General features: G+C 42.1%; 1 protein-coding gene across 1 annotated transcript in view; it reads left to right on the plus strand.

Annotated features, from left to right (window-relative positions):
• LOC103353001 (TOX high mobility group box family member 2-like) overlaps nt 1-21870 on the plus strand; it is a 79016-nt gene that overhangs the window by 36958 nt on the left and 20188 nt on the right. Inside the window, exons 3-4 of the mRNA XM_008275734.1 lie at nt 3474-3533; nt 17066-17338. Of these exons, the coding sequence (XP_008273956.1) occupies nt 3489-3533; nt 17066-17338 (318 nt within the window). The 5' untranslated portion in view covers nt 3474-3488. The remainder of the gene's footprint in view (nt 1-3473; nt 3534-17065; nt 17339-21870) is intronic.

Raw genomic sequence — 21870 nt, forward strand, 5'->3', positions numbered from 1 at the left:
TGCATTTGTGTATTTCTAACTGTAATTTGAGTGTTTTTTGAGTCCAATTTTTTTTTTCCTCATCATTTTAAGATAATTTTTCTCTGAAATGACCGGGCAGTTACGGCGTCACACAGGCGCACCAGCAGCTGATCTTCACCCGACCATCTTCCCAAACAGATGTTGCCTAGAAGGCTTAGCGAGGAGCTTATATGAATAGTCCATCAATCAGAACCCATCTTCAGTGGAGTCTGTAATATGTTCCTCCAATCCTCGCCTTCAACCGTCTCACCGGTGCACTCCACGAAGATGAAAAGATCCCAGCATTGTATTGCACCATTAGCACTGTGTAAATATTACATGTTTTCCCTGGATATGCTAGTTAGCATTACTTCCACCATGTGGCTTCATTATTTTTGAAACGCTCAGCTTTGTCGATGATTGCGAGGCATGACCTAGTTCTGGGACTCACTCGCTCTCTGTCTCCCTCTGTCACTGTCTTTTGCTTTCTCACTTCTCTTTCCTCATCTGCTCGCTCTCCGTGCTCTTTTTCATGCTCTCTCCACCTCATTTTCTTTCTCACACTGAATCTGTCTATTTTTTTTTTTTTTGTCATTTATTCATTGTCTTTCTCCATTTACTGCCTCAGCGTCGCCTTCATCCTTTTAGTCTCTCTTTTCTACCTCTGTGTTACTCTCATCCTCCCTCTCTCTCATGTATGCATTCTTTATTTCTCAATTTGTCTCTCTTCCACAACCTATTATTATTTTTCTCTGTTCTCACATCTCCCCTCTCTCTCTCTCTCTCTCTCTCTCTCTCTCTCTCTCTCGCTACCCCTCCCTGCCTCCCTATCCTTCTTCTCCATGTTTTTTTATTCCTCTCTACCAGCACCACGTGTGTCACGGAGGGAAACATCGCGAGCAGTGGTCCCTGCTGAACAATTACCATGCAAAGCAATCCAAATAGAGATGTTTGCCGAAAACAACATGTGTGTAATTACTGCTTAATGAGGCCCTTGTCTCAGGCAGAATGCCCAATTAGACTGCCGATGAGGAAGCGATGCCAAGGCCCGCTGAAGAAAGAGAGGAAAAGAGGGGGATAAAGAGGGGTAGGGAATGGAGATGGAGGAGTGGAAGAAGAGAGAGGTGGGGATGATGAGAACGGCGAACAGAGAAGAGAGAAAGGAGGAGGTGAGGAACAGTGAGAAGAGAAAGATGGAGAGATTGAGAGAGAAGAGAAAGATGAAAAGAAAGGGGAAGATTTCTGCAGTGTATGTGGAGTAATGGCAGAGCTGATAGCATTGAGCCGAGGATAAATTGGCATTTTAAGTGGGAGAGCGAGCAAGTGCAAAGGAGAGCCATGGAGAGGAACAAGTGGAAACAGCTTTACATTACAATATATGGGCAGCCATGTTGAAGCACAAAATGGCTGACCTTTCCGTGGCTTGTTTTGGCCTTTTTTGGTAAATTTCGCATTACACGTGTAATTGGTAAAGACGTGGATTATCTCACTTCATTTCATCCTTCGGAGCAGAAAGACACAGTGACAAGGCTCTGCACTCGGAGAATTGAGTTTGCAAAATTGGGCTCTAATGTAAGACGCGTCGGTGTTGTTGGGGTGAAAAATGGCATTGTTCAGTGGCCGCACTCCCTTTTCACCCGAGAGAATCTTATCCTAAAGAAGCTCTCAGAATGGTTTTTTACGTCACCAGTGATATCAAAGTGGATTTCAATGGAATGAAATTGCTCAGTTAGGAGAGGACAAGAGGCTTTCATGTGAGGAGTGAAGAGTTTATTGCAGATGTGTCACCAAGGTCAACATCACTTTGGCCCTCTCACTGAGCTACAGTCACTCCTCGCCGCCGTTCAGTCAGGTGATAGACGCTGCCGTGCTTGATTAAGCAAATTAGCGTCTTTATCTGCGGCTTGTAGCGCCGAACAATTAGTCAGCATTCACTTGGTATAAGTGTTTAGTTTAGTTTTTTTATTTCCTGCTCGTACAGGGCTTTTGGATTAATCATGCAAGGTGTGAATGAGGCTTAAATGCAGCGTGTATGCAGCTCTTTTCTCAGTTTCATGTTTGTGGTTGAATGTAAATGTAATCATTAGAATAACCAAGTGAATCCTCACTAGGGCTCCCACGATATGCATCGTTAACCAACCATTGCCCCGAGGCAGCCGCTCATTCCCCCGGCCCTTCTCCTGCAATAATGTACAGTAATTTCTCTTTCTCACCACTCACATGCTCATTTAGCTACTTCGACTTTTTCCTGTCTACCAGTAAGATATTAGATTCTCCCTCCCTCTCCTCCACCCCTGAGGAATTCTGCCCATTTCCGTCCATTAGCCTACCGATTTGGTCATTGTTTTGAGCAGGTATACCTTCTGATCCACTTGTGTGCAGCATGTGTTTATCTTTGAAGCCGTCGGTCGCTTTCTCCGTAGGCACAAAGCGGACCACCTCAAATGAAAAAGGGCCCCCCTCCGCCGTATCTTCACATCTGAGGAATTTGACATGGAGTGCTGTCGGGTTTGATCATGTTGTTCCTGCTGTCTGTTCCTGCGTTGATATTACAAAGAATGACCTCAGTCAACAAACAAAACGGGGGCTTTAGTTGACACATTGGGCTTCTCGGTGTGTGTGCTTCATGAGCGTTATTACCCAGTCTAGTCAAGGTTTGTTTCATTTGCCCGCACAATGTGGTATGACAAACCTTGATGCCTTTGGAAGCCAAGGGCGTTTCACAATGCAGCTCCTCTTAACATGGTAGCAGTTTCTCAGTCACCTTGACACTGCACAGGTTCAGTTACGGAGCCATTTGTGGGACGGAATCTCATTTTCTCTGCAGCTAAAAACAGAATCTGTGTTGTTGTTGTGTTTTTTTTTCTTCATTTGTAGCGCACTCAAAGGGATTTAGCTCAGTAACATACTACACATCAGATTTAGCGTGTTGCATGCAGCTCTCAACTGGTGACCCGGTGTTGTTTCCCAGCACCCCCGGGGGTCAAAGGGTCATTTGTTGTTACGTGAGTCCTAACCTCGTGTCAAGCAGTGTTTTGGCACCTGCAGCAAGTGATCTTTTACTGCCTGATTAGCTCGGTCCTGAAGACACAGCATGCCCTCGCGCTAACACACAGCCACAGTGGATGAGACGGGGCCCGCACACACTTTACCACTGTATGCACTCGCAGATTCATTCACACTCATTCTCTTTCTCACACACGCAGCAGAGCCCACAGGGAAAAGCCCATCTCTCGTCACTGTGCTCATGTAGCCTAATTACCGGCCCGCTGACGAACAGTAATTACCCACGCTGCCATGCCACCACGAGGTTTAACCAAAGTGACAAAGTCATTAGTCTCACACTTCAGGCCACCCGTAAAGAGCTTTTCCTCCTCGTACCTCCCCAGACCCCCCTAACCCTTTTTTTTTCTCTCTCTCCCAAACCACTCTTGCATACAATGTTTATTTCTCCTTTCTGTTTCTGTTCACAGTTTGATGGTGACAACATGTACATGAATGACAATAACCAAGAGTTTCGGTCACCAAACCAGGTAAGAAAGTCTTTTCCTATAAACCCCACAGACTTAAATAAACAAATAAATGTCCGAGTTTCAGCTGGTGTAAGCATTTAAGAGGACGAGCTTCAAGAATTATGTGTTTCGGTATATGTAGGAAAACGACAGTGCTGGTTGTAAATAGGAAATAAAAGTGGGAAATGGATACGCTTTGTTGGTTATTATGAGTGGAAAACACAAGTCACAGTGGTGTGTCACCTTTTAGCGCTGCCATTATTGGCTATTATAGGCACGATACATCGACATTATATCTTCTATCAGTGAAATTATACCTAAAGAGAAAATGATGTATATTTTTAAATTGAGATTGCCATCCAAAGTGGTTTTACTGCCGAATAAATTGCTTTCCAGTTTTCTTAAATCTATAAGTAATTGGATCTATTCGGTCTAAACTAGTGTCCTTTGCAAGATCTCATGTGGAAGCTTTTAATAAAATTCAGCAATGTTCAAATAATAAATGAGTAAGCCTTGAAATGAGCATCACTCCAGAAAAAAAAAAAAAAAAAAAGGCATTCACGAGTCATGAGTTTGACCCTTTTTCTCTTAGAGGAACATTTAATGCCTCATAAGCCAAAATATCCCTTTAGCCTCCACAAAACACATGCCTTTTGATAGATGATTTTATCCAAAGCACATTATCATATCTTTAGCAGCAGACGGATTTAACCATCAGCCCTGACGGTTTTGGGCTACACAAGTTGCTCACAGCTTTAAAAAAAACAAAACAAAACAGCCATGATAGTTCACCACTCCAAGCTCACTGAAGCACTGGTCCCAGTCTGGAGCGGCGCGGTCCCAGTCACAGTGAGTTAGACAGGCACAGTGCTGCTGAGTGCTCCCAGCTGGTAGATGGGAACACATGGCTGGACATATGGCAGAGTTTGGAGCTCCAAGATTTGTTGATCCAGCAGCGGGGCCTTCATGTTCTGACAAAACACGATGAGGTGGAGGCTCCACGTCAATTAGCACCTCGCCAAATAAGTCGCCGGACAACGAGGCGAGGCCAAGGACGCCGAGGCACACTTTTACCGTAACAGGACGTGACACGTTCTCTGACACCAGGTTATTCATAAGCACATGTGCAAGTAGACAAGTATTTTCGCTCACATGCTTTCTCGTAAGTTCTATACTCGTGAAGACGCATCGACACACATTTTCTTACCTTCCGTGGTGTCTGCACGTACTTTTGGATTGAAGCGTTGGGTCGTCTTCCTCTAAAACTTCATCGACCACAATACTAATGAAAGAAATACGTGGTTCCCTGAAGGTTAAAATGTCTTAAACCCTTAGATAGTCTCCATAGACTGCCCTAAATACTTTAACCACCTTCCTCTTTTTTTTTTTCTTGTGTTTAATTTGTGTAACTGACCCATTAAAGTGAATCTAATTATGCCACTAACCCTAACAACGTGTCTCTAGCAGCCCCTTTGAAGAAGTGAAGACCGGCCAACATGTCCTCACTTTCCAGAAATGTGCTTACTCTCGTGGTGTAAAACTTAAATTGGGCCTTGCAAAGATTGACGAACGAGAACATATGTATGCGCACTTAAACGCACACATATATAAACTCATAAACCCACACGTGCTCTCATAAACCCACCCAAACACACACACACATACGTACACACACACATACCATCATCCTATAGCCATAAGGTTGTCTTTTCTTTGATGTTGGGATTGAGTGACTATAATGAGGGGTCGAGTGGGAGCTTTAGCAGCTTATTGTCTACTTACAGCACACATCAGAGACTACGAGGTCCGTCGTTGTTAGCCACGTTTCCCGCTCTGCCCTAATTATGTCACTTTGCATGCGTACATGGGTGTGTGCTAATTGGGATAAATGTCCAGCTTTGTAGTTTCGCGGCCGCAGCGGTCATGTGTCAATCACCGGCGCCCACTCCAGGTTTGCACTGTTGTGTCAACAAATACCTTCTTAGTGGATAAGGCAATTTGGGCTTTTCAAAACATGTCAGTTGCAGTTGATGCTCTGTCAGTGCCGTCAAGTAGAAGCTTACACACCAGTTTCTGAATAACCCTCTGAACACAGAGTTCACTGTTGGCCTTCCAGTCCTTTCATAGAGCACGTTTAATTTGAGATTTGAAAAGAGGGAGGATGTGGGCTTTTGATTAGAAGTTACTGGTTGGAGTTGTCAGCTCAATTCCTCACCTTCTAGCTGTTATAAGTATATTAGGGTAATATATAAATAAAAGTCTTCACACATGTTTGGATAATTGATGGCAGTTTTTCTCCAGACCTTTCAGTGTGTCAGATTTGTTGTTTTTCTCTCCTTTTAGTTCAATATCTTCAGGTTTTTAGCTCTGGGAACTTGTGATTTTTTCGCTATATTCTCACTGATCTTAATCCTAAGCTTGAGCCCTATTGACAAATAGAGACGATGACAAATTCGAGGAAAAATCAACTTAAAGTGCAACACTTAGTCGGGCCCCATCGTCATTGATTTTATGTAACTCCACTGAAGGTTAAACACCATTTTTTCAAAAGAGGTTTGCTCATTTGGTGGTTTTATGATGATTTTGGAGAGCGCTGGCGATCATGTCAGTCTCAAATCTCCCATTATTGTTCAGTTTGGTTGAGATCTGGTGACTGCGAAGGCCATAGTATAGGATTTGCATTGTTTTCGTGCTCATCAGACAAGTTCACGCCTTATGGATGGAGGTATTGTCATCCTTGAAGAGACCATTCCCATCCAGAAAAAGAAGGTTTCATCTCAGAGTTAAGATGATCGACTTGATTAAGTGAATTCAACACAGTCCCCCCACAGCATAACAGAGCCAACATATCTTTTAGGTTTCGGGGTCAAGGGTTCTGGTTTTTCCTTTAATTTGTCACCCTTCTGTGCTTGAGGTGTTTATACCAAGGAACAACATTTGCTCAAGTTTGACAACGTACAGTAAATACTTCCAACCCCCACTCCTTCCTTTTTTGTCAGTCGTGTTAGGACTTTCCAAATCATTACGTTTTAGCGGTCTTGTGCATAATTTTCTCTCGTAATTCAGCACGTCCTGTGGTGCAATAATTTTCCTAGATCTGAATACTTTTGGGGGCTTACAATGATTATCCCACCGAAGGATCTGAAGAAGTTTACCCATAAATATCTTCAAAGCCACCGCATCCATGGAATGCCTGCATTTTCTTCTTTTTTTTGCATGTCATGCAAAATTCATCACTCAGACTGCTTGCTGTGCATGTGAGTCAGTCATTTTTTAATTGATGCCTAATTGTATGCAATAGCTGTGCAGCGGTTTGGTACATAGGGTTCGCTTTTGAAGTTAAATCGGACAATTTAGAGGTTCAAATATGGAGTGATTTTCTGAAACGGTGTCTAGTTAATGTGCTGAGAACATGCTTACATCCTGGTGTGTGTTTACAAAGTATAAGTACATATATATATATATACACATACATGTAACTTACAGCATGTGTTCTGCATTTTTTATGAGGATTCAAGCATTCTCCAGCTGTGTTTGTAGAAGATGGGTTCTTTTCTGTTTATTCTGTGGGAGTTGCACTGCAGTAACACTTTCATTCCTTGGTACTGAGGACAGAAGTACAGAACCTTTGCAACTGGTCAAGCATATCGTAAAATGAAGGAGCCCATATGCCTTAATGCAAGTTTTAACACTGCGGTAAGATGCCCACCCGAGCCTTTACATGATGTGTGCCTGTGAAAAAGGTGCATGTAGCCAGAACAGAGGCTCCTTTGTTTGCATGTCTGGGGTCTTCCACAGCATACACACTGAAGTAGCAGTTTGACACAGCCAGAAGATTGCATTACACATAACATCTCTGGGCTTTTAAAAAGAGAAAACCGCTAATCAGAAACAGCTTTAAAGGGGGCCGTTCGCTGTATGCTTGGACACAATCTGCCCATTCAAACAAGATGTTTTCAAGGCTTTTAAATACTGTACGGTTTCTGTACAAAATATGCATACGAACAGCACATATGGAGCTCCGAGACAGTTTGATGATATTAATGTTTTCCATTTGGTTCATCTGTTGAGGTTTTTCAGCTTATAAGCAAAAAGTGTGGGCGGGTTATTTTGTTGACCGGCTTTGTTTGTGTCCGCCCACACACAAAGCTACTGAGGGGATAGCTTGTTGAATTAAAGAATATTAAACATCTAAATTATCCTGATTGACTGGAAATGTTCGTGGTTTTAGGTCTCTCAAATACTCTGGTTCCAGACCTCTAAAACGCCCGCCCATAACTTGGATTTTTTTTTGCAACGATTTGTGTATTTGCACAGCTCAGATTGGAATCAAGCTGTCATTTTAAAATGATTTCTAACAACTCTTAAATCACAACGTCTTCTAAAAGTGTAAAAAAGATTCTTTAGCAACCAATACTGCAGCGACTGAAAATGAACGACACATCAGTCCCCGAGCGCAAAACACACCCCGTTCCAAGATAGAAAGAAAATGAACTTACTTTCAGACTTAATAATAAAGTGAAAATGGCAATTCACTCATTATCAGCCTATCACTCATATATATGTAAAATAATGCTGGCTGCGGTGTATATTTTTGCAGCTCTGCAATAGCAGCATGCCAAACCAAAATGGCTTCCTCCAGCCACGCCAACACAAATTCTAATTCTGAATAATGGACAATAAGTGTTCTTCATTTGGATTCATATCAGGCCTGATCAGTCTGAGTGACTACGCAGACTTAGACCGCCGTGTGTATTTCTGTGTGCTTTGGCCGCCCCCCGCTCACCCTACAGTATAATCAGTCAGTCTGGATGCATGTACATGTGCGTGTATGCATACGATAGATGAAGAACAACTCTTGAAATAGAACCAGGCTAGTAGTAGGAAGCAGAAGAGTTATTTTACGTGTTCTACATCTCTTTTCCTCTCTCTCTCACATGTTGGACTTGTTGCATTGTATCCCTTTGCGAGAAAAAGGGAAGCTCAGGGCCACCGGTCTTTGGAGAAGCAGCAAGTTTCAGGCTGTTTATGCCACTGTGTTTTTTTGCTTCCAGGTGTCTTGCTGAGCCATGTGTCTCTATTGATTTGGCCGGCTGTAAGAGAACAGTGGCTGATGGTCGAGATCAGAATAGAAACCTAACAGGCTCTCTCTCTCTCTTTCTCTCCCTCCTCATCTTTAGGTCTTTTTTTTTTTTTTCCGGCTACAGTTCTGTCTGTTTATTTTTGTGTATTTCTTAACTCCGACACTCCCCCACATTCTCCGTCTCGCTTCTTCTCTCGCACTTGTTTCACCCATGTTCACCCATCCCAACCCTGTTTTTTAAAAAAAAGTGTATTTATTTCGCTGAAGATGTATGGCACATTTAACAAAACTTCACCCTTCCCTCGCTTTCAGTGCATTCCGGTTCGGTTCAGTACAGTGAAGCTTTATTGACACTGCGTGTGAGATGTTGGCAAAGCAAACATGCACAGATACACAAAGACGCGCAGCATATGAAATTAAATGAATACAGTTAGGAAAGCCTTTCAAATTAAAAGTCAAGTGGGTGTTCTAATGCAAGGCTCACTTAATAACTGAGTCGACCTACCTGAACTTTCAAAAATAACTACATTGTACTGGTTGGATGTCAGTTGTGTTTAATTTTATTCACACCAGAAGCCACATTTACATGGGGATCGGTGGTGTTATTAATGAATATAACATGTGACAAATGTATTAAAACACTGTGTGTGTGTTTGATCAAAGAGAAAAACGTCTAACTTATGTGTATTAAAGATAAACAGCTAGTAACAAATACTGGTTTTCTGGATCAATTTATGGCTTTCTGAGACAACTTAAAGGAATAGTTTAGGAAATGCTCATATTCACTTTTGAACTACTAGACTACAACTTGCCATTTTCATTTTTTTAACACACCAGATGAATGAGATCTAGTTCAATTTATTGATCGATTGAGGTTCAGAAGTATTTTTTTTTTCCATTTTTTTTACCCTTTGGACAGAACCTGGTTGTTTGTTTCCATTGTTCCCCCCAGAGAGCAGAAGGAGATGGTTCTCTTGAAAGCAGCTGACATGGTGGCGTTTTGTCAAACCAACCATTAATAGAAATCCAGATGTTGTTTGGCCTGTAGGACCAGCCCACCCTCTCTCCCTCTCTCTCTCTCTCTCTCCCTCTCTCTCTCTCTGTTTCTCCATCTCTGTCTCTCTTTCTCTCTGAGTCAGAGACACCTCAGTACACCCTGGCACCGTACACCCAATGTGGGCGATGCTGATGTGAAAAGGCACCGTTACTTAATAGTGACTCACAGTGCACCATTATACCCCCACCACCACAACTGCAACACTCTCCTCACTTCACAACACTCGCCCTCCCCTTCCAAGCATCCCCTTATACTTCACTGAGTGTGTTTCTCTTTTTCAAACCTCTCTCTGTCTCTCTCCTTGCATTCTTTCTCCCTGCAAGAAAAAGATAGGTGGGGAGGGAGGGGGGGACATTTGAGACAAAGGATAAAAAAAATGAAAATTGAGGTTCTAAAAACGCCAACACACATCTCACTTCTTCTTTGAGGCTGTACAGAGCCGCCGGCAAGGTCGAGCAGAATGAAGTCGAGATACATATTGTACAGTGTGTATTTAAATTTCAAGAGAGATTTCAGTATCCTGAATTCAGGCTGAGGAACAGTTTTAAAGTCTAAACCAGCGCTGGGGCATCAATATCTGAAAAACAATGCTGGAGGAACATCAGAGGAACATCCGCGCAACATCCACGCCCATGCTAGCACCGGATTGTAAGTTGCAGTCGTAACCAGGGATTGGTAGTTCTTTATGTAGGTCAGTCCATGTCAGCCAATAAGTCCAATTACCATCGGCCTCTGAAATAGAACAAGCCGTGACCCCTGCTCCGTCTTCACAGGGCTGGCATGAACGGAAAGACGCCACGGAGTAAAAAGGCTTTATCGAAATTATGTAAAGATTCATTCAGAACAGAGGCAGATCTTTAAAAGGCTCTAGAGGATGAGAAAAAAAAAATTTGAATGTTCATAGAAAGAGGTCCGCGGCGATGTGAGAAGTCAACATTTCACTTGCTCGAAGAATATGAGGCAGATTCATCTTTCATCTTTTGATATCAGAGGCTTTAAAAGAACATCAAAACGAGCCATTGTCCCACTCTTTTTCGGCGCACTCCCTCGGTTCCCTTCCTCAAATACATACCCCGCAGAAAAGGCAGCACTCCCCCAAAAACAGCAACTTATCAGCGGCAAGAGTGCACTCAATGATTCATACACTCTTTTAAGAGAACTTGAAACCTTGGCTCTATTTCGGTCCCGGCCTCTCTCTCTCTGTATATGCAGCACGACGGAGCGCAGGGATTTAGTGGGACTAAGTAGTTTGATATTTCTATTGGTTTTCTGCATGTATTTTTTTCGCTCTCTCTCCCCCCCCCACCACCACCACTACCACCACCACCAACCCTCTTTCCTCGTGATCTTTCTCATCATATGGAGACCAAGGTCATGGCTGATTGAAATATAATAGAAGTGTAGACATCTGGCCTAATACTGTGGGAAGTTAAATCTATTTTAATGGCCCCTGCCGCAGTGGATTCTCACTGATGCACTCTTGCGCTTCACTGACAGTAAATCACAATGTTCTCTTATTGCCCTGACTGGAATGAGGGCATAGAGAAAGAACAATGAGGGATCCACATCATTTGTTTTCACCCCTCCCTTGCTTTTTTTTTCTCTCTCCTCTGCGCTCCTCCTCTTCTCCCCTCTCCACTCCGTTTGCGACTCATAAAGCAAGGGGCTTAAAGAGAGTGACATCATGAAAATAAAAATAAAGGGGATTATGGGCAAGCTATTGTGCCATATGTGATTACTGGGGCTTCCATGTTCCCTTGGGGGGGATGAGTGACTACGAGACAACATATTTTATTTATTTATACGATTCTCTCTAATGAATAAGAATAGGAAATGTTGCTGTGCTGAGACCACAGTATTGCGCCCTTTGTCAAAAATAAAAAAATAAAATAAAAATAAAAAAAAGAAGAAGAGGAAAAAAAAAAAAAACCTGGCAGCCTTTGGTCCAAACATTAAAGAATTTCTACTTCTCTCTGTTCCAGTGCAAAGATCAGAGATATTTTTTCACCCTTCATCTTTGATCTATAACTGAGTAGTTGTTTTTTTTTTTCTTCCCTTAAATTGAACTGACATAAATGTGCGGCACATGGCCCTTTTTCACACCTTTTCAAAATACTTCCTTTGCCGCCGTGTTTTTAGAGTTCACGCGCAATCCACCACAGGTCCACCCACATCTGCAATGGAGAGTCAGGTCCTTTTTACCCGCCTAAATGAGATCCATTTTGATGTGACATTTGAGAGAATTACCAGTGTATGGGGGAGCAGGGAAGAGGTTAGCTCCCTCCCTCGCTATTGGTTGAAGCCCACCACGGCCCACCTGTCCTTTAGTGACGGACGCTACCTATGACCCTGAGCTACTATCGGACGTGGTGAAAATGCCCACCCCAACTACACACACACACACACACACTTCACTTATCCCAGTTCTGTCTTTCTGTCAGTCAACCTGGTGGGTCTTGCTATTCCCTTCTATTGTACCGCACCGTCTGCTTCACCCAAATGGAGTTTCACCGCGTTTCAAAGCCAGGTCAGATAGCCTCGGTGGGCCTCACGTAATGGTCACTCGTGTTGCTCAAACACCCTTTTCACGACGAGCTTGATTCCTGCCCTTAAGATTCATCCCTGAAGGTGAATTTTGAAATTCCCCGTAAGATGTTTAAAAGATTTACTGTTGCCATCCGTCTATCTGGAATTCACAGAGTGGACGTGGAAACCTTTATGTATGCATGGCCAGCTGTTGTTTGTCGCCAAATCCATGCTGTTCTGTCAGTTTTTTTTTTCCTACAAAGAAGCATATGGCTGGATGACTTTCCATAGGACGTTGTATACTCATTCAAAGTTATGTGGTTTTGTGACGCAAAGGAGATGTGTTTTTGTTTTTTTGTTTCCCTCCCCATCTGATTAGCCATTCTAAACGTTTTACAGGAAAGTCCATCAAAGACAGACAGCTCTTGTCTTTGGACAATTTGGCCCCTGTCAGCCATGACAGGAGGCTTTTCTTTGGTGTAACTGTGCAACGTTTTCATTCTCCTCCCTTTGACGAACACCATCATTGTTCCCAGATGAGCTGTCTTCCACTGAACACCTCATAGGCCACGAATGACTCCATCACCGAGCTAATGACTTCATCTCATCTTCCCAGCCATTTGTGTCAAGAAAAACTTTTAGCTAAGCTGATTAATGTGTTTCCACTTAAAGATAACTTAATTACTTGAGATGGCTTTGACAAGGTGGAGATATGTTTGGTTGCGTAGTACTTTTCAGCCTACAAGCTTCCATGTCAAGGTTAAACTTCCGTTGTTATCTGTGCGTGGCTAACAGTTACTGCAGCGTCTGTGCTGGTGTTTTGGAGGTTTTACATGCACGGAGAATGTGAACACTGATGTGCTGCGTCCCTGACCTGAACAAAGGACATGCAAGAGATAGGACTAGAAATTGTATCTTCAGTACCTGACTTTTTGTGCTTAAACAATACATATTGAGATTCTTCCTTTTACAAAATAAAAGCACATTATTCAACTTTAATTCAAGTTCCAGTGATTAGTGTTGTCTCCTCAGTTCTGCTCATTTACAACAAAACTGTATTCTCATCTGCAGTTAGGAAGAAACACATGTTAGCAAGTAATAGGATATGCTTTTACTTTGAAAAGTCCAAATCAGGAAGTGGAGGCATACTTTCAGGCAAACTGGTGTCCCATCTGGAACTGTTGTTTTTACGTTTTTTTTGCTACCTATTTAGTTAGGTTTAGGCACCAAATCCACTTGGTTAGGTTTTAGGGGAAAAAAATCAAGGTTTGGGTTAGCATACGACACTTTCACAATTGATCGGCTGGAATAAGTTTTGTAATTTTATTAAGACAGGACTGGTCTGTCAGAGCATATTAATAACGGTGTTTTACAGCTTTTTGTGTTGCACCTCTGGGAGTTTAGTTCTGATTAATAGGTAATACCGTTGAAAGAATCGGATCGCGCATTAGGGCCAATTTTAAACACTTGACAGTTACTGATTACTGAGCAACTGAAACAGTACAAACGTAGTGTGGTTAGTGCTGAAACAATCACAAGGTTCTATACTTGGAGTACCAGCAGTACTTTGTATCTTTAGTTTTCCCATGAATAGTGACTTGGCTTCAGTCGAACATGTTTCATTTGAAACTTGATGAAAGTTTTCCTCAGTTGCTTTTTCATGTTTATTCTTTGTCATGCGGCATCCATTCTAGAGGATCTAGTACTGAATAGTTCCATTGAGGTTGTGACACCTCAGTGGTTTAATAATTGAACTGTGCAAGTTTTTACAAAACAGTAAATTTAGGTAAGTACTTTCTTCCTCTTTCAACCACTTTTTTTTTTGTAGATATGCTTTGTTTTAAGATCTTAGTGTCGAACATCAGAAGACGTGCATGTTTTGTCAGCCTGCAGCTCCCATAGGTAAAACCCGAACACTGTTCCTTGCTCTTTGTTTCTAAGAGTCGAGGAATGGTTTATGCATGATGATAGTCAATATGCCTGAGAGCAACACCTCACATCCCTAAACTGCACTAAAGATTGTGAACAATGTGGTGTTTTGATGTCGCAAAAGGCTTCACGTTTAGCATGAAGGAAAGAAAATTAGAAAAAAAATTGATAGGTAGAATCTTCAAAGGTCCGAGGAAGCGTCCTTGTCCAGGAAAATGACAGATTTGCTTAAATTTCACCTCTGCAGAGAGAGTGGGGGGGTGAAGGTTAAAGCTTGAGAAGGCTGAATCAACATTTGGCGTTTCTTTCTGACCCCCCTTCTCTTTTATCCACTCTTCTCCATGTCCTGAAAGACAGTATATTTATGAATTATTTATCTATGTTTGAAAATGTTAAACTTGTGATGTCCTTGTCCTATGTCTTATCTCCAAGGGCATCATAAGAAGCTGTAAAGAGGAAAGCAAAAAAATCACAAAAGATATAGAAGGCACAGTCATAAAATAGCCTCTGACAGCATTTAAATCTTGGTACATGCATATGACAACAGTTATGTTTCATCTTGGGGAGAAGTGTTTGACTGTATCATCGGATCAATCTGGATTGTTTATGTCCCGCAAAAAGCTTCTTTGAGGCTGTGGAGATATATCAACTGAATTTTTGCTTTGCAATTCAGCATCAGTGTGGCGTCTGATGCTTAACTGAAGCAGAGGTGAAGAAACAGAGATGTTTTCGTCAGTTATTTTACTCACTAAAATGTAATCCAAGGTTAACTGATTGAGGATTTGTTCCCACCGTTGATTAATTGCTGAAGTATTTCATCTTTCTAGCCCCTTATATCCTTTTTTGGGGGGCGCTTGAACATGTTTAATTACTCATTTATGCCACACAGGCCTCTACTTCCCTTTCATTTCACCCTTGCAGTGATTAGACAGGGTTGCACCATAGTCTAGCGCTCTGCTTGCCAACCTTTGCAGCTTGTAACCCTTTACAGCCAAGCAGTGCATCCATATATCTATGAGCCGTGTGCAGCTCGGCGTAGAGTGATGTTATCATGGTTGTCACCGATTGATTTTTCAGCTAATCACGTAACAGTTTCAGCTCCAATCTGGCATTCACAAGGCTGGGTAACACTGTAAAAGGGTGTGTGTCACTCTGTTAGCATTGTTTTTCTATCTGTGGGGTCCTTCTGCAAACGTGGCATCACTACTACAAAGAAGCTTACCTGATAAACTCTAAACTGCAGTTAAATGTATACGTAGATACCACACCTCGTATAGGCAGGTGTGGATGCACAGACTGGGGAGATTTGTTTGAATAAAAACTGCAGTGTGTGTTTGTTAACAATAATAACGACTGACAAGAGTAATAAATGTCACAAAAGAAACAGACATTTGCAAAAAAAAAACTTTCATCCCGGGGAAAGGGAATTGTCAGTGATAATATTTCTAAGCAAGCACCAAGCAGTGAGAGCGAGCGTTATGGGAAGAGAAAATAGCACATCACCCCCTGATAGTAAACATACTCCCTTTTATTATTATTATTATTTTCTCCCTAATGATAGTGTACATTATGAGACTTTTATCCTATCTTCGAGCACCAGTTTCTGCTAGTGGGGGACATTGTAGCCGTTCCTCTGCGTTTCTTGCCATTTGTTTGCTAAAAGTATTTGTTTGCAAGATGAATTGCTGCACTGGCAGGCAAGATGACAGGCTACATGAAGATGATATTGAATTGATTTCTGAAATGTTGCAGAACGGACTAGTTGATGTGTACCACGAGACATGAATAATAAAAATTCTATTAAAAAGCTCTTGAATGGCTGACACTGGAATATTATTTGTGATGATTAATTTTCTTCAGTCATTATAAAGGGGAGTTGGCATCAGATTGCCTCTGACAAAATTGCTTTTCACTCCCTGGTGAATACCCTCAGCATGCTTTTTGAGCGCACGAAACCATATTTCTCACTGCAATATTATGTCAAGATAGGCTCTGGAAAAGACACTGCTCATGTATCACCTTATTAGCGCCATAAAATCTGTGCTGTTTTAGCTGCCGGGGGGTCATTTGGATATTCTGCATACATTTCATAATGAGGACCGGGAGGTTTGTTTCTGTTTTGTGAAACTATGATTGGCATTATAATTTTGAGATTATAAAATCGCCACTAAGTGACTGTCAGTGGTGTTTTTCCACGTAATAAATTTGATTAACTGTATTTTAAAGGCGTGCAGGTTGACAGTGTGTTGCTTCAAAGCTGTCAAGAGCTCCGCAGCAAATTATTCCGTACAGCAGCTGTTGTTGTCTAACTCGTAATTAATTTGCTGTGTACATTTGTGTTTGAATGAATTCTTTACACTTTTGTAAGCGCAACAATTTGCATTTCTAATTATTTTTATTTTCAGGCAAAAACAGACTGAAACGACTGCTGCCGCTTCCACGTCTGCAAACACGAATCTAAACAAGAAGAATCAACAAGTGCATTTAAGAGCTAATTACGAAGCTTTTAATTACTCTGGAACATCTTTTTGTTAGCTGCTTCTTTCCGAGATTGTCACTGAAGTTCAGTGAAATAGCAGCGAGAACGTCTGATGAGCGAGTTTCTCTTTGTTTTCGCTGAGATTCAAGTGTTGAGACAAGGCTTCTGTTTTATTTATAATGCGACTAACTGTGACACTGTTTTGAGATGCAGGTACATAGGTTTTTATGTTGTCGTGCTGCATTCACGCTGCGCTCTCGCCAAGAAATGTAAAGTACTGTAGGTGGGCAATCCACTCCAAATTACATATGTGTCTCTCTGTGTTTCTGACCTGTCCTGGCATTTTTCTTTGAAATTACAAATTACCTTCTAGCAATTCCTAAAAAAAAAATGCAGCAAAAACAATGACTAATGGGTGCACTTTCCTCCTTATCCTAGGCTAAAATATGGATTCCTTTCTTTTCTCTCTGCTTTCTCAGAGCTATTCCAGTCAGGGCAGAGGCAACAGCGGCGGCGGCGGAGGAGGAGGAGGAGGAGCAGGGGACGAAGACTACGAGATCCCCCCTATCACACCCCCGAACCACGCTGACCCTTCCCTGCTCCATCTCATGGAGCATGAGTCAGGTTACCCCTTCCACTCCCTGCCTCACAATGGCTTGCTCAACACCTACTCCTACCCCGAGCTGCCCGCCCTCATGATGTCCAACATGCTGGGTCAGGACACTCACCTCCTCTCTGGGCCTATGCACTCGGTGAGCACATCTCTTTTTTGTCTGTCTCCTTTTAGCTCTGGGCCCTTTATGATCATGCGAGTCAAGCGCTGTGGTCGGCTATTAGTCTTCGCGGTCAGAGGGTTGGAAGTTGGCCAGCGAGTCAGCGCCGAGAATATTTCGTCTGAAGGTTTCACATGTTCTTGTTATAGAAAATTCTGTGTTTAAAAAAAAATAAAAAATAAAAAAATCTTATGATGCGACGCTGGAGCTTATATAAACAGCAGCAAAATGGTAAAATGACCAATTCCTCTGCTCTCATAATAGCAAAACCGTTCATCTATTAGGGTGATAATTAGGTTTGGTTAGAGGCCAAGGAAGCTGAGACACCCAAGTCTTGAGCGAGGCCAGAGTCTATACATGCAACATTTATAACCGCCTCCTTAACACTCAGACCTTTTGCAGCAAAGCTTCTTTAATATCTATACAGCTGCATAGCTCAGAGATTTCATTGCCTCAAAGTGAAGCCAAGAAAAGGAGCGAGGAACTTGGTGCTGCACATTTTCATCCGTTATGATCGGCAAAGCGAAAAAAAAAATAAAAAAGGAAGCAGGGGAAGGATGGGTGGGAGGCAGGTTTTGAGCAGAAAATCTTGATGGGGAGGGGGAATATCCCTTGTCAGCGAATATTTCACTTTTCAAAAGAATGCTGAGGACCCTCATTCCTCCCCTTCCCACCTCCAGTAAAGGGACTTTCTCTTGTGTTAAACAGGCCTCAGACCGAACATGTAAACACCCCTGGCGAACACATTCAAATGCTTTAATCATAGGATCAAATCAGATGAATTATAGATGGCCTGTGTGGTGAATTATTCAACGTTATATACTTTCATCTGACATAAATATTACTTTTTTTCTCTCTGCCCCCTGCATCATGAATATTTATGCTTTAATGTGAGCATCCGTGGCATTTATCCTCCGTTAATCAGGTCTTATGTGATTTTCAGAATCAAACCGCATAAGTTGCAGGCTTCGTTTTTTTTTTTTTTGCTGTGGGTGGTATCTAAGGCCTCCATTAAAGCCAGTCTTCAGGATTAGGTCACAATCCAATGGCTACTGTGCTGGATATGCTTAGTGCAGGAAAGTGTAAGGTGCTGGCTGACTGGAACATTTACAGTCAATCTGTGTTTAAGTGTCGATAGATGCTTTAGCAATAGTTTGATGATAACACATATGCATGGGGTGCATAAAGTTTATCCGTGCACAAGTGTGTGGAACAAAGCAGCTCTTCTTTTCGGCCGGCAACATTTCTGAAGCAAACAGAGAGGGAGTGCCTGCTTCTTAAACAGCTTTTGTTTCACCTTTGCAATTATTTATTTTCAAATAGCCCTTCAGGGTAATGTTCCATTTTCTTATTTCACACCCCCTTTTCTCATAAATGAACCGTCATTGCAATAAATCACCGCACAAACAGAGACTTGCACACACTGTGAAAGGTCCAGAGATTTATGTAACACATTCATGTTTCCCACTTCCACATTTTAGTACTACTCTAGCAGAGGCTGGCTAATAATAGCCGCTATTAATATTTCTTGTTGCCTAGCAACCCCAGCAAGTAATAGCTTACTCTGGAAAAATAGATGACCGATAAGGAAGGAGGAGGAGGAGGAGGGGGGTGGGGGGTGCTTTGGAGGGGAAGGGGAGGGGGGGATTCAATTCATTTATTATCTCCTGGGACAAGAGGAGCTTATTTCTGAGGCTGAGGAATAGGAAAGGAGGCTGTATATTGAGAAATATTTTAAAGCAATTGGAGATGACGTTATTTTCATTTTGGTTCCATTAGGGATGTTTCATTTGATGTTTCCCCGGCAAAGTCAATTAACCTTAATTTCATACTGATAAAGGCATAATAAGGAAGATTGAATTTGTGTCGGCTGCATGCTTAAAGAATAATAAGGGTTGGATGAAAATAGGCTCTCTGTGTAACCCGGGTCAGAAATGAGGAGACAAGCCTTTACCTTTGTTGTGTTGTATTGACGAAAGCCTCGCAATAAACTCACAAAATTGGAAGAGATGGCTGCAAAACCAAAACACTAATCATTCAACGGTCTTCTTTCACCGCCGCCGAAGAAGCAAATAAAAAGTCGACAGTGTTACCTTAAGGATACACTTCTCTTCAATAACAGCTATCCTTCACCGCACATTTAAAACCTCCTACAAGTACAAGCTCAGCTGGAGCAACAGATACGCTTCATCTCGAGGGATGTTGTTGCTGGTTTTTGTACAACATTTAGCCTAAGGCTAAAGCTCTGTAAACTTCTCCCTGCTTTGGGATTCTCTTTTTCAGCTTACATCGATCCTACAGCAAACACAGCTAAATCATTACAGGGTTGAGAGCAGTAGATTGACCATCATCATGCTGCATGGGCACATAATTTTGCATCAGTTTGTCCTTGCAGCCTTAGACTGTAATTTATGCTCACTTAAAGTAGACTATAGAATAAGCTTGAGTTTTTTGACCTACAGAAAAGCATATGTCTCACCAAGAACCCTGTTTTTTTTTTCCTGCTACACAACCTATTTTCAACATCTAATTATCAGGATATAGCAGAAATGTTAGCTGGTATCAAAAGGTGTGTAGTAAATGAGACAAAATAAATGAAAAAGCATGCATTGAGTATTAGGCGAACTTAGCAGCGTATTCGTGTGATACATTAAGGTTGTTTTTCCTCTATTTTAAACCGACAGATGTAGCATTTTGTTTAGGTGCAGGGGTCGATCCTTTCGGCTGCAGTCGCGTGTTGTTTAGAATAATCTCAACTGCCAGTTACTTGTATTTGAAATTGCACCTTTGGGCAAACCGAAGCATCAAAACCGGTGTTATAAAAGACGGAGCTGTTCATCAGAAATGCTCTTACATTCTCATAACTCCTCCCCAAACCGCTGACCTACTCAGTCATCTTCTCTGAACTGAGGCAGAAGCAGCCGAGGCTTGGATGACTGGATACTGTGAAATGTAATATGCTGTCGTGTGAATGCTCATCGGCGAGGGAGAATCCCTGTCTCACCCGTAGCTGTCAGCGTTTGTGCCATCCCTCTGGGGAGGAGGTGGCACCCGGGGGTCTCGTGTTCAACAAGCCCCTTGATGGTGCAGGTCTGGCTTGACGGTACAGCGTCGTGTTGGGTTGGGGTGGAAGACGGGGGGGGGGAGGCTAGCTCTTTGAAAAAAATAAATAAATAAAGGAGTAGGGGACCCTCGCCAGCAGACTGTAATGAGAGGTCGAGGAGGAGTTTGTAGAACGGCCCCAACGTGGAGCCTTGAGGGGTGCCAGTGCGTTTAAATATTGAAACAGAGCACCAGCCCCTGTCTCATTACCAGTGTAATGAGGCTGGTTAGGCAGAAAGGAAAGCCCCAGTCGCTGAGAAAGCAGCTGCCAGTTTTACAAGTTTATGTCACACATTCAGTCAGATGCTTCCTGGTGGGAATGTTGTTGAGTTTTGTTAAATATGTGGTGCTAGATTAGTGTTTTTGGCAGGGCGATGTGTGAATTTTTAACATTCTGCTGTGACTAGTCATTGTTGGAAACATGATTTCTCAATTGAAGTTTGTTTTTTTTTTTAAAGATTATTTTTAAGACTGCACAACATAGTTAAATAAATTATGTTTTTTTTTTGTCCACTTGTGGGTAGAAGGAGTCTGCAGCAAGCTCAGAGACACATCGCCCCAAACAAATTTGCTTTCACATCTTGGAGCAACATAAGCATTGATTTAAAGCTGTAATACATCCAATATTCACTCTATTTTTCAGCTGTGGTCTTGGTTTGGTAGTTTTTGATTCATATGTAATATAAAAATATTGATTTGTAGAGCTTTAACTTTTGGAGAGAGAGAGAGAGAGAGTGAGAGAGAAAAAAAAAAACGACCTAATTTCAGCCTGAAGGCATTAGTTCGTGTCTGTACATTAGTGCCCGAGTTACAGTGTGTTTGCACTCTGGCACTGTTTGTACAGCATGTGTGTGCTCAGAACAGTGTGTTGACTATGTGTGTTTCCAGGATCAGTCTTTGTCAGAGTCACTGATTGCTACAAGGTTATGTTAGCTTGATTTAATTTGACTTCATTTAATCTGCGAAAGGAAATTTATTTTGCATCACTTGGCATTTAGGACATAGACAGCGAGGGGGGAAAAAGGCCGTAACAATTTTAAAGCGGTGACATAAAAACTGTATTGACAGCTGTGGTTATTGACAGTGTAGGGATAGTCGAGGGGTCAGAGTTAGATCATCAGCAACGTGTAAGAGTTAAGTAGAGATATTCAGTGAGGGAAGTTTAGAAATAAACACAAGCGTATAATGTGTTTATTCAGAACAAAGAGTGAAATTCATTCAGTGGCCTAATGTCTATTAGGCTCTGACTGACAGCTTTGCCCAAATTAATTGTACTAATTGTGCAAATGCATACCGAAACAACACAAATGCTCACTGTACGTAGGGAAAATGTTCACCTGCTGTGATAAATAAAGCACACAAGCTCATTTACACTCATTCGTGGGCATGTGCTGCCTATGATGAACACA

The sequence above is a fragment of the Stegastes partitus genome, unplaced genomic scaffold, assembly GCF_000690725.1.
Source record: "Stegastes partitus isolate 25-593 unplaced genomic scaffold, Stegastes_partitus-1.0.2 Scaffold58, whole genome shotgun sequence".
Taxonomy (NCBI): domain Eukaryota; kingdom Metazoa; phylum Chordata; class Actinopteri; family Pomacentridae; genus Stegastes; species Stegastes partitus.